The 12,618-nt window shown below is 41.8% G+C and overlaps 1 protein-coding gene across 1 annotated transcript in view; it reads left to right on the top strand.

Moving 5' to 3' along the window:
- The window catches only part of LOC137620482 (protein FAM135A), a 138,016-nt gene extending 126,090 nt beyond the window's left edge, over positions 1-11,926 (top strand). The window contains exons 18-19 of the mRNA XM_068350647.1: positions 191-314; positions 11,605-11,926. Coding sequence (XP_068206748.1) covers positions 191-314; positions 11,605-11,810 — 330 coding nt within the window. The 3' untranslated portion in view covers positions 11,811-11,926. The remainder of the gene's footprint in view (positions 1-190; positions 315-11,604) is intronic.
- Positions 11,927-12,618: the final 692 nt, after the last annotated feature.

The raw sequence follows: 12,618 nt of genomic DNA, 5'->3' as shown, positions 1-12,618 counted from the left end.
TTCTATTACCTATGCTATCCAAGCCTTTTGTTTGCATAACTTTGTAGAGCCATTACTAAAGTAACTATATCTCAAGGCATTGAACAAATTGAAAATGATAGATTGATGATTAAGGAATTTATTAATAGCATGATTAATTACAATTACAGTTATTGAAAATAATAACAAATAATACCTGATCTCTCTACAGCGTTCCCAGTTGCATCATTTCCGAAATGTATTGTTATGTGGGTCAACGCAAGACAGATACGTTCCATTACATTCCGCCAGAATTGAACTCTGCCGTCAAGCTATTAAGGATAACTCTGTTATGGGTAAGTTCATTCTGTTTGCATAATCAGTCTATAAAGGTGATTTTATTGAATATACTGTATAATATATGTCCTTATATCATTGTCAGTTGGCAATTCAGTGATGCAATCAAAGTTGTTAATATTAAAAGAAATTTATTTTTAATTTATTTTTAGATTCTTGATGTTCATATTGCTTCACTCTCAAAGCTTGGCTTATTTAGACATTTATCCCAAAAATAGAAATTTATCAAGTTCTTTTCTTTGAATAGACTTAGGCCTTTTGTACAGTATTAAGACAATCTAGCAGCTAATGGACAACTTTTTTAAGGTGCTTATACGCTATGGAAAACAGTATGAGTGTATTATCATATCTTGCTTTGTTTTTTAATTATATAAGTTTCAGTTTTTAACATTGGTAATGTATATCCAGTAGGTATAAAGTTATTCTTTCACTTAATTTTTTCATACTTGCAAGGACAGTGAAAATCATATTAAAATCATGAATTTATTATTGCGAATCCAAACAGTTCTCCAGGAGCAAAAGTAAAAGACATTATTCCTACACAGCTAAAGGCTAAAAATAGAATTTTAATGTTTTATTTCTATGAACCTCCCTCTGATGTTTATATCACTTCTTCTCTGGAAACTCGGTTTTATTTACATTTACCCTAAAACTAAAAAAATTATCATTTTCGCTCATTTCAATAGATTGATGCCTCTAGTAAACGGATTTTGAGCAAAGCGAAAAATCTATTTTTGGGTGAGATAACCATGTCGTCCTTGATGGAAGGTTCCTTTAGGTAGCTTTCTAAGGGATATTTGCTACAGTGATACTCCCAGAGAATTAACCGTAGGTCTCCAGAATTCTAACTCCTGGCGCGAGTATCCTTAATATAGCTTTAAGGATATCGCATAATATCAGGGGACGTATTTTTAGATACAACACATAGCAATCTTCACCCCGAATAGATTTAACTCTTTGAGGGGGAAGAGTGGCGAACAAAAGGGGAGCCGTTATCAAGGTATCCAGTGGACCTTCTCTCCGTACTACTACGGGCCATCATTCCTAACTTGCATTTAGGCTGGAATAGCCGCAGATAGAGTAGTTTCGGGTGGGGTCATTTAAGAAAGAAGAGTGGGTCCATCAGAACGACATGGCTATCTCACCCAAAAATAGATTTTTCACTTAGCTCAAAATCCATTTTTTGGGCTCAGCCATGTCCTCCTTATGAAAGCTTAAAAGAGAATTAACTTGAAAGTACTATATCTGTGGGTTTGTATAAGTGTCTTTACTTTGAATGAGTTCCTTATATGGTCTCCTAGACCCGTATATGACATTACCGTTATTTGTCATATCCACTAAGCTTGGAACTAGCTTAGGGCTTCCTGCCCCCAGCAGGGAAAGTGTCGACTTCGACTATAAGGATTCGAAGTTTGTATATCCGTAAGAACGAAAGGGAAACTTTTTAGAGATTACCTTTTTGTGCTTTGGACATCTGTACATTCAAGGTTCTGTTTAAAAGGAATAGAATAAAACTCTGGGTTTCTTTTATTTCCATTAACTGAGGATTAAAAGAAGACACAGCTACATTTTTCTATTTATTTTCATAAGCAAATAAATTATAAATGTAGACATCACAAAGTAGAAGTCTAACTTTGCATAGATAAACATCATGGTTATATATATTTCTGACTTGTGAGGGAAGAATATACATATATGAATTCATTATTTAATGCCACTCGAATGAATGTGAAGCTAAACATGTCTAGTTTCACTCAGATGTTGGATATGCATTAACACTGTGCTCAAATGTTCACATGGCACTGGTGTTATTGGTTAGATTCTGCACCTGTATAGAACAGTCTATTGATCACCGTAGTGATTTTCACTAGAAGGTATTAACACTAGAAGGTGTTAATACCTATTCACCCGATGCACTGTCGAGTCCCAAAACAGTCCACTGTTCATCGCAGCACTAGACGACGGGTTTTATGACACTACCCGCCGCCACCACAAAGTGTTTTATCTCGTGTACTTGCTTCGCATAATGTTTATAGAAGACTCTGGATGATTTCCACCCCGTATATGAGCGGAGCGTCTCAAAGTACATGTGTTGAAAAAAATTCAATGAAGAAGCAACTTTCCTTGGATCGTGACCTGCGGGTGTGCTGTCAGGATCCGCTCTGCGAATAAAGTAGATGAGTTTTGCTCTCAGTTGTCTTAGGGATAAATTCGATCCTGAGGTTTCCCCTCGGAAGAGATGTCCCTCCTTGAAGTCTGAAGTTCTTCGAAGATAGACCTTGAGACACTACTGGGCTTAGAGGGACATCTTCCTTCAGTGGGCAGATTCTCCATGGACCCCACCTTTTGGTGGGCAGCTCGTTCTTGGCGAGAAAGGCAGGATCAGGGAAGAGAGTCAGTTCTCCTGTGTCTAGGAACTGAATATGGCCTTCATTTCTGGACAGGGCCACCATTTCACTAACTCTAGCCCCTGAGGCTATTGCAAACAGAAATATAACTTTCTGTGTTAGATCCTTTAGGGTGCAATCCTCATTGTTCAGATTTGAAGCATAGTGCAAGACTTTGTCCATTTACCATGTGATGGGCTTTGGAGGGGTTGCTAGCTTGAGTCTAGCGCATGCTTTTGGTGTCTTATTGAAGATTTCACTTGTGAGGTCCACCTCAAAGGCGTAGAGAAGAGGTCTAGTCAAAGCCGTCTTACAGGCAGTTATCGTTGTAGAAGCCAGGCCCTGTTCGTGTAGGTGGATGAGGAAAGAAAGACAGAAATCTATCGATATTTCTGTTGGTTTCCTTGTTTTCACAAAGGAAACCCACTTCTTCCAAGATGATAAGTATTGCCTCCTAGTTGAACTTGATTTGTACTCTTCAATGAAGTCAATTTTGTCCTTTGAGATCCCAAACTTTTTCTTCGCTGCTGGGGTGAGAAAATCATGAGATGTCAGGTGTTGGCTCTTAAGGATGAAGCATAAACAGTCTACTTCTGAACCAGTTGGGATAAAACTGGGTTCGGCAGAGGAAACGGCTTCAGTTTCAATTCTAGAACTAGAAGGAACCAATTGCTTCTGGGCCATTTGGGGGCCACCACTGCAGCTGTTCCTCTAGCTTCTCGAGGACTTTTAGCAGCAGATTGGTTGGTGGAAACAGGTAAATCCGATTCCATCTGTTCCAGTCGAGAGACGGCGTCTATCGCTTCTGCTTGAGGGTACACATAAGGGGCTACGTAACGAGGTAGTTTCTTGTTGTCGCTCGTTGCGAAGAGGTCGATCTGCAGTTCCGGGACATTTTCTGAGATGAAGGAGAATGAGTCTGCGTCTAGGGACCATTCTGTCTCTATCGGCTTTCGGCTGGATAGTGCATCTGCTGTCACATTGCGGAACCCTTGAAGGTGAACTGTTGATAAGTGCCATTCTCTCTTCCTTGCCAGGTAGAAGATGGCTAACATCACGTGATTGATGTGAGGTGATCTCGAGCCTTGTCGATTTAGACATTTTACTATCACTTCGTTGTCCAGGACCAGTCTGATGTGGACTGCTCTGCAAGGGGTTAGTTTTTTCAACGTTAGGAAGACTGCCATGGCCTCCAAGATGTAGATGTGAAAGTTTTTGAACAGGTGCGACCAATTCCCCTGCACTTTCCTTTCTTGCGAATGGCCTCCCCATCCTTCCAGGGAGGCGTCCGTGTGTATCACCACTGATGGTTGTGGTTGCAGGGGAATTATCTGTGCTAGGCTCTTGGCTGTTGACCACGGCCTTAATAGTGTGCGCAATCGGGTCAGGGTCAACCTTTGAGCGTTTGATGCTTATCTTCTCCAGACTCCTGACGCATCCTTTAGTCGTGCTTTTAGCACCGGGTCTGTCACTGCTGCAAACTGGAGAGAGCCCAATACTCTTTCCTGTTGGCGTCTTGATATCCTCTTGTGTTGGATCAGTCTCTTGACAGCTCCTGCTATCTCTCTCCTCTTCTTTAATGGAATGGAAAGGTGGTGTGACTAAGTTCCAATGGATTCCTAACCATTGAAACTTCTGAGCTGGAGAAAGGCGAGACTTCTTGCGATTGATCTTGAAGCCCAGGTGCTCCAGGAACTAGATCACCTTTCCGGCCGCTTGCAGACAAGTAGTCTTGGATGCTGCCCACACCAGCCAATCGTCTAGGTATGCTACTACTTGAACTCCCTCGGAGCGTAGTTGCTGGACGATTGTATCTGCTAGATTTGTGAATATCCTTGGGGCTATGTTTAGTCCAAAGGGCATGGCTGTGAAGACAAATTTTGTCTTATGTAGCCTGAATCCTAGGTAGGAGGAGAGGGGGCAACTGAATGGTAGGTGCCAGTAAGCATCTGCCAGGTCTATTGAGACTGTGTATGCCCCTTTGGGTAGAAGGGTCCTTATGTGTTGCAAGGTAAGCATCCGGAACTTGTTGTTCTCGATGAGCTTGTTGAGTGGAGACAAATCTAGAATGACTCTGAGTTTGTCTGAGTCTTTCTTGGGAACACAAAACAGCCTTCCCTCTTGTGGTTGCAAACACAACTGCATACGTCACCATTGGCTGCTCCTGTAAAGGAAAAGGTTTCAATGAGTATACAGTTGTTTATATCATTGATATAAATGCATACATTTAATAGTAATACTTACTATTATATTTAATAGCTCAGGATAGTAAGCTAGAAAGGAAATAGGAAAGACACATATATGTGATTCCTCTCCCAGGCAATTGCTGAGACCTCTGTCGATATTAATATTTAAATTCCCTATAAGGGAGAATACAGGGTGGAACGACTCCCGTACGTAGAGCCGGAGTTAGTAAATATTTATACTAACTTCTCCACCTGTAGTATATTAATAATGAACGGTGTTTTATGTGTGTCCCGATGATCAAAGGATTCATCTAGGTGTTGAGGGATTACTCAACCTCAACATGTTATGCGGTCCCAACAATAGACTGTGATAGGATACACAGAGTATGTTAGAAATACTTGTACTACTGTATTGTTGTATACTGTAGTTTTACCGGTATACTACTGGGGTTAGGCTAGTGCCGCAAAAGAATGGAAAGGAGGGTTTCCCATTATTATGGTTTAACGCAATAACTGGAAATGTAGGAAGGCTATCCTGCCGCCTACTGTCTCCTTGCCAGAATGAGAGTTCTAATGGAAGGGGAGGGATCCATCTGATTCTAGCTTCCATCCATCCACAAAATTTTTCCGCCGGCTTTACTGCCGGTTGCAAGGTTTGTGGATGGCAGGCTAAGAGAGGACTGAAGAATTCTCAACAGTATGTTGGGTTTCCCACCGGCAGCCGTCAGAGCCGGCTCAGTCTTTCCCCCCGGGGCATTCACCTCTGGTGAAGGAAGGACATACGGAGGAAGTGGCCAAGGCAGCAACCTAACCGCTACTGGTAGGGTCCCGGCCGGCAACGCAGTCAACCCGGCAAGCCGGGATGACTGTCATAGTACTGGCGAAAGAATGTTGTGACGACTAGGCCGACACTAAAGGACAGATGGGGGAAGGGAAAGGGTCTTATAGTTCACAGGGGAGAAAGGTGGCGGCAAGTATGCCGCCTACTTTCGGCCATGAACTAAGGAAGCATGGCTTCCTGTGTCAATGATGTCGTGGGCGGTAGAGGACCAATGATTCCACTGTCGGCGACATTTTCTGCTGCAAGATAGTACACCCTGAGCTATCATCTTACATCAAAGCTGGGATACTCGGCGGTAAAGAAGACAGACGGTGTATACCTATCTAAGTCAAGCCGGAGTTTACTACTCAACGGCGAATGACTTAAGATAAGAGGTTAGCTCAGGGAGGGAAGAAGGGTTTAGCCTCTTTTCTCTAAAAGAGAATATATATCGAACCTTATCCATAAATTGTAAGGGATGTATGTCCCCATCCGAATTAATAAGGAACGGAATTAATAAGGAACGATAGGGTTAGGTTAAACATGGGGAATTACTTTACTAACGTATACATAAACGACTTAGGCTAGCCTAACTTCGGTGTGGATCGCAGCCAAGGTTGGTACCACCGGGGTCCCCGGCGTATACTGTAGTAAAGTCACATATAGGAAGAGGAATAAAATAGTATCATATGCAATATCTTCACTAGTATAATTTGCCTAACTAGCCAAAATTTATAGGTAAATACTGGGAATGTCGCTCTACTGACTAAATAAAATGCATTTATAATGTGCGACAGCGGTCTTAAAATGGTCGCCTCCGGTGTCGGTTACACTCAACCAAACACACTTAAATTATACGAATTTAACTGTGAGAAGGGAGCTTTAAAATTATACACAGGAAAGATTAAATACTCAACTTTCCAGAGGATGAGGATGCTTGAGATTGCATGATTCTATTCCAGAAATCCGTAACAAACACCGGGAAAAGCTTGGGAGTGCACTTAGCTTAAATGCTACAGAACAAGGAATGATGGCCCGCTGTAATACGGAGAGGAGGTCCACCGGATACCTTGATAACGGCTCCCCTTTTGTTCGCCACTCTTCCCCCCTCAAAGAGTTAAATCTATTCGGGGTGAAGATTGCTATGTGTCGTATCTAAAAATACGTCCCCTGATATTATGCGATATCCTTAAAGCTATATTAAGGATACTCGCGCCAGGAGTTAGAATTCTGGAGACCTACGGTTAATTCTCTGGGAGTATCACTGTAGCAAATATCCCTTAGAAAGCTACCTAAAGGAACCTTCCATCAGGACGACATGGCCGAGCCCAAAAAAGTAATGAGACAATCTAGCAGATAATAGCAACAACTGATGCTGAGGCATGCCATAGAACCTTTGACTTTTCCGTTTCTGTCAAATTGGTCTGAAACAGCCCATATTGTTAGTTTTTTTAGTGCTTTACACACTTCTTCCAGCTACTACATAGATTGTTCATGAGAATTGTTTCTGGGTGAACGTAATCGACATTCTCTCCGTGTCTCGTGTCGGGGACAGTATTGAAGGCAAACCAATTTTGCTTTGGCCATGACTGTGTCATTGTTAAATATTTTAGAGCTCCACATTCTATCTAATATCAGCAATGCCTTATAAATGGCAGAAAGTGTGGAATTACAAATCATCCATTGCATACTATTTGATGGTAATCTATTAGTTGCAGATTCCAAAAGGATATATATACTGTACTTTATTTCCAAGTAATTGATATGATGTAATGACTCGACTAATAAAGTCCAATGCATAAGGCTTTATTCAGCCAAATTCATTATTGTACTGGAAACAAACATCACATTTTCCCCTTGTTCAGAAAAGGGCATCCCACAATAATTAGAAATTTGACAGTTCTAAGTTGAGGCACATGACGGGCTTTGACTGTTGCAGTTCATGTTCCAGATTCATTAGCTCCAATTATCCATACCAGGGTCAGAAAGTGCCAGTGCCATCTGTTGTGTGTGCTTTGATCTCAGTGAAGCCATTATCAGTTGTATCGGTCCTGTACGGATACAGCATCAACCTTGCCAACAGGGTACCCTGCTTTATCATAGGTGAAATGAAAATTCACCTTGGTGAGTTCTACCAGCTCGATCAGGGAGTCATGTGGGCATTCGACAGGGATCCTATCTAATGCCCGCATGAGGGGCTTGAAGACTCGATAGACATTCCATTATGCTGCTAGAGTTCACGAGGAGGACGAAACCATTTGAAGCTCTTTATGGAGTCTTCTTAATTCTTATAAAAAGGAAGGCTCTAAGACCTAGTCCAAAAACTTGGTTCAAGGCTGAGAGCTAGCCTTTCACTGTGGACACTTAGGAGCTTCCCTAACAAAGGTAGACGAGGAAATCAGCTGATCCGAACCTCATTTGGCATGTGGTCATTTGGGAGTGATTAGGATCATTCATCTGTTGAGTACAGTAATCAGTGAACAGGTAAACGGGCAGAAAGGCGTACATATTTAGATATAACCAGCAGTGTTTGAAGGTATCCTGTAATACTGCCTATGGGTCTGTGACTGGAGAGTAGAATACTGGAACTTTCTTGTTCAACTGAATGGCAAGCAGTTCAATTGATGGGGATTCCCAAAGAGCAAGAAGCCCTTCTTCCATACAAGGATGTAGGGATCACTTCTGACACTACACTTTGACCCTGACGACTGTGTGTCAGCTTGAACATTTATTTTGTCTAAATAAATGTCTTTTTCCCACATTGTTGACTGGCCAAGTGTGCACCTGCCTTGCCAACTCATAAAGGATCTGTGAAACAGTGGCCACCTTGTTTGTTGACGTAAGCCAAGAACGGTGGTGGTGTTTCTCATCAACGCCACTGATTGCTCTATCAAACAGTTGAAAAGCTAGCAATGTTGCATTGTGCTTACAGAAGGGTGATATGCAGGTGCATTTCTTTAGTTAACCATATCTCCGAGATGGACTGTTCCTCAGGTGCCCGCCCCATCCCTCCTCGGATAAGTCTGTGAACAGCAGCATTTCTGCTGGTCAGAAGTTCCCCTGATGAGGGTTTTGTCATTCAGTCACGGGGCTAGATTATACTATATTCTTATTCTACTGGAACCAGATGGCAAGAGTGATTGCTGGTTGCTGATGACCGACACTTCAGGCATGACTGTGGAGCGAACGCTGGTAGAAACGGCTACGAGGAACCTTCTCCAGACAAAACGGTCACAGATATTACCACTGTCAATCTGGAAGTTTGTTTATGCAGGAAAGGTTGCGCTGACTCCATGATTCTGCTGGTACGATCATCCAATGGGAAGACTTTGCTGTGTCTATCAGTACTCCAAGGTACTCTATCCTTTGCTTAGGCATCCGATAGCACTTTTTCCAATTTGGGATTGTGCCAGAATGAAAAAAGGCTCCCGATCCTGAAATTATTATCTCCTGGAGGAAGAAAGAATCAGCCAATTATTGAAATACCTGAGCAGATAAACCTCTTTCAAGTGTGCTCGAGGAGAGACCAGCGTTAACACTTTGGGAGCAATACTGTACAGTCAAACTCCTATTGGACCTAAGGATTGGTATCTGAAGGTACATAGCAGGTCTAAAGGAAGCATGAACTCTACTTCCTTAGGATGAACAGTATGCTGCTTTTCGTCTCCATCTTGAATAGCATGTGGAGAATAAACTTCTTCATGCGAGATATCGATTACCAATCACCAACCCCCAGTTGATTAATCCACGTATAAGAAAAGTCTTGGACGACTTTAAGCACATTCTTATTGCATGGCTGGAAATTAGCCTTGCCAACAATTAAGTGAACACAATGTGGCATCTCGGTGTTTTTACGAGTGCTCAGAGCAGTTTTGGGAAGTTAGCTGTCTTATACTCTATTACAAGGAAGCATCGGAAAGTTTCGGTGCATGGAGATCTCAGCATGTGGTCATGTGTGGGAAGATCTCGTCCCATGGATTTGTCTCAGCACATATGATCATCTCGGTGCATGGGGAGATTTCTGTGAGTTGCAAGATTATACGTAGACTGGAGCTTTTGAGACAAAGCGGGCAAGAAATGAGTGTGTAGAAGAATGATTATGCAGTGACAGAGTTCATGGAGACTGAGCATGTAAACTCACCTTGCGGTGATCAATCCCACTAGGACTAGGCCCTGAGAGACAGGTGAGGAAGGTGTCGATGATGAGAAAACAGTGTCGTCTTCACACACACACACACACACACACACACACACACACACACACACACACACACACACACACACACACACACACACACACACACACACTCCTCGTGTGAGGCAAGATCTTGTCAGTTGTACAGGCAAGAAGAATGACTTAGGTTTCACTTCCCCCATGCTGGACTTTTTTCAGGGTTATTGTATTCTCTAATGGGTGATCCTGAAACGTTCCTGAACATCCAGGCAAAGGGAGAGGGTGCCGGGCTTCATCCTGACCAAGGGTGCTTATCCTCATACTTAGTGTATGTCTATGAGCATCTGTACTGCTTACCGATACACGTTCTTAATGCTGTGTACACACTGCTCTCAGTTCACTTGCTACAATGGATACCTCCCTTGCATACGTGAGGAGATTTTGAATAGAGATAAATTAATAACTCCAGCTGCTCAATCTTCTTTTGACTTCAACTTCGTCGTCATCTTCGGGCAGAAGTAACAGCGTTTGTAGGTTCAGTCGAGGGCACTGCATTTGTTACGAGACAGAGAGTTGCGCAAGCTGATACTTCTCAGTGTTGGATTGTTTTCAGCATGCACTTCCCTTACTGCAAGACCGAACATCAGTAGCAGGAGCGGCCCATGTTACTACTACTTTCCAGTGTAGATTAGTGCTCCAGTTGGTTGCCCAGGAAGCTGCCCTTCATCCGACCCTATAGCGTGTGTGCTTGGTCCCATATGAGACCAAGCATCAGTAGATAAGACGCCACCTCCCTAAGATACAGTACAGTACTGCACTGTCCCTCCCACACGCATGTGAATAGATGTGTCGGAGTCAAACGTACGAGATTTCTCAATCAGTCTTCATGGATTCTTTTTGATGTCGTCTACTCGATCCTTTTCTAGAAGTCGCATTGTGTAGAGGTGGAGGAGGAACTTAAAGTTCGCCTTCTACACGGGGTCATGCAGGCCACAGGGGACTCTCTTAGAAAAGTAGGCTCTACCAGGTGATACCTGCAAGGAGTAGCACCCTTCCTCTCAGCAGCAGCAAACCTTTCCCCAACGGAGCACTAGTAATGGGCGAATAATGCCAACTAACTTGGGTTCACGTTTTCATCATTGTCGAAAGGCCACACTAGCGAGGGAATGAACAGCAACAGGCATATCGCCAAACAGGAACAATTATGTTGCAGATAACATCAGTTTGCACAGAAAACTGTCACATCAATAGTTTATTCGGAAACAGTTGTAAATCCTTGTCTCCTTCCTTTAATATCTCACAAATATAACAATCTGCCTGCACATTTATTCACATCTGAGCGGCGCTGCAGCCGAAATTAAATGAGGACTTCGTTGCCTATTGGGTGGACGGGGCCTACCCTCCACCCGCCAACTACTACTACCCCCTTGTCAAAGGTTTCAACCTTAAAGTCCGATGGTTTGTATTTTTGTTGGAACAAATTCGTCAGGCACTGGCTTTGCCCCAAAGTTTTCTCCTATATTAAAAGAAAATGTATTTTACTACATCAGAAAAAAAAAAAAAATTTCACAATACCTGTACTGTAATATTCATTTAGTTTTATCTAAATTTTTCCCCAAGAAACTGGTAAGGTGTAAAAATTTTATATAGAATTCAAAATGTTTTGTATGAAGTTATAATTAATCGGACAAACTAATTTTCAATTTGCCTTTTTTTCCACAGGCTCAGCATACCGTGAGATGGTGTCAAATCTTCTACAGCCAATCATCAGCTCTCCATCTGTAACTTTGGTTCGATACGATATCCACCATGCTTTGCCTTCAACAGCAAATTCCCTCATAGGCAGAGCTGCTCACATAGCTGTACTTGATTCTGAATTATTTATTGAAAAGTTTCTTTTAGTAACTGGACTGAAATATTTCAAGTAATGGTATCTTGTATGTAGAATTTTGGATATTGATATTTTCTATCTATTGTAAGTCATGTAAGTCAGATTTAATAATACAAATGTAAAATATTGTAAATATAAAGTTTTACATAGGTATGTTTGGTTTTACATTTCAAATTCCTAATACATTAATCCCTCGGCTATCGCATGTTTTACGTTCCAACACCCCCCTCTCCCCTTAGCTGAATAAGCGTGAAATAGATACAGAAATCTACGTTATATTTTTATTCATTTTTATCTTTTTTCCTATTTTTTATTCTATATAAATTTAAGATTTTACAAACCCTCCCAACACTTTTATAACCCTGTTATACGCTCACACTTCTTAATTTGAACTTTTACCGTGGACAATCTTTATATATGCATAAATGACTAAATTAAAATTGGAACACTCACCATCAGATATGTAAAATCCACCCTTACGATGACCTTATCCCTGATAGTTACGAAGCTTCTCTTGGTCTTGTTAGAAGCAACATTTGCTGTCGTCCTTATATTCTTATGCTCCTTCTTGATGTAGTGAACGGTAGATTCCTTGATGTTATGATGTCGGCCTATGTCTGCATAGCTTCTTCCTTCCTTAAGCATGTACAGTAAAGGAGTTTCATCTTCTACACTATAGTAAGTATCTTCAATGATTGTGTTCATGGCCAGAAACCTTAGACGTTGCAGAATGTCTACCTGGCATTATGGACTGGAAAGCAATTCACAATTTTAGCTAAAAATGCATAAAAAAACACAGCTGCAGAGCGTTGTCGAGTACGCATGCATAGAAGCAAACTGGACAG

The sequence above is a fragment of the Palaemon carinicauda genome, chromosome 27 (assembly GCF_036898095.1).
Source record: "Palaemon carinicauda isolate YSFRI2023 chromosome 27, ASM3689809v2, whole genome shotgun sequence".
NCBI classification, from domain to species: Eukaryota; Metazoa; Arthropoda; class Malacostraca; order Decapoda; family Palaemonidae; genus Palaemon; species Palaemon carinicauda.
Note: the sequence above shows the minus strand (reverse complement) of the source record. Positions and strands in the feature narration are given on the sequence as shown.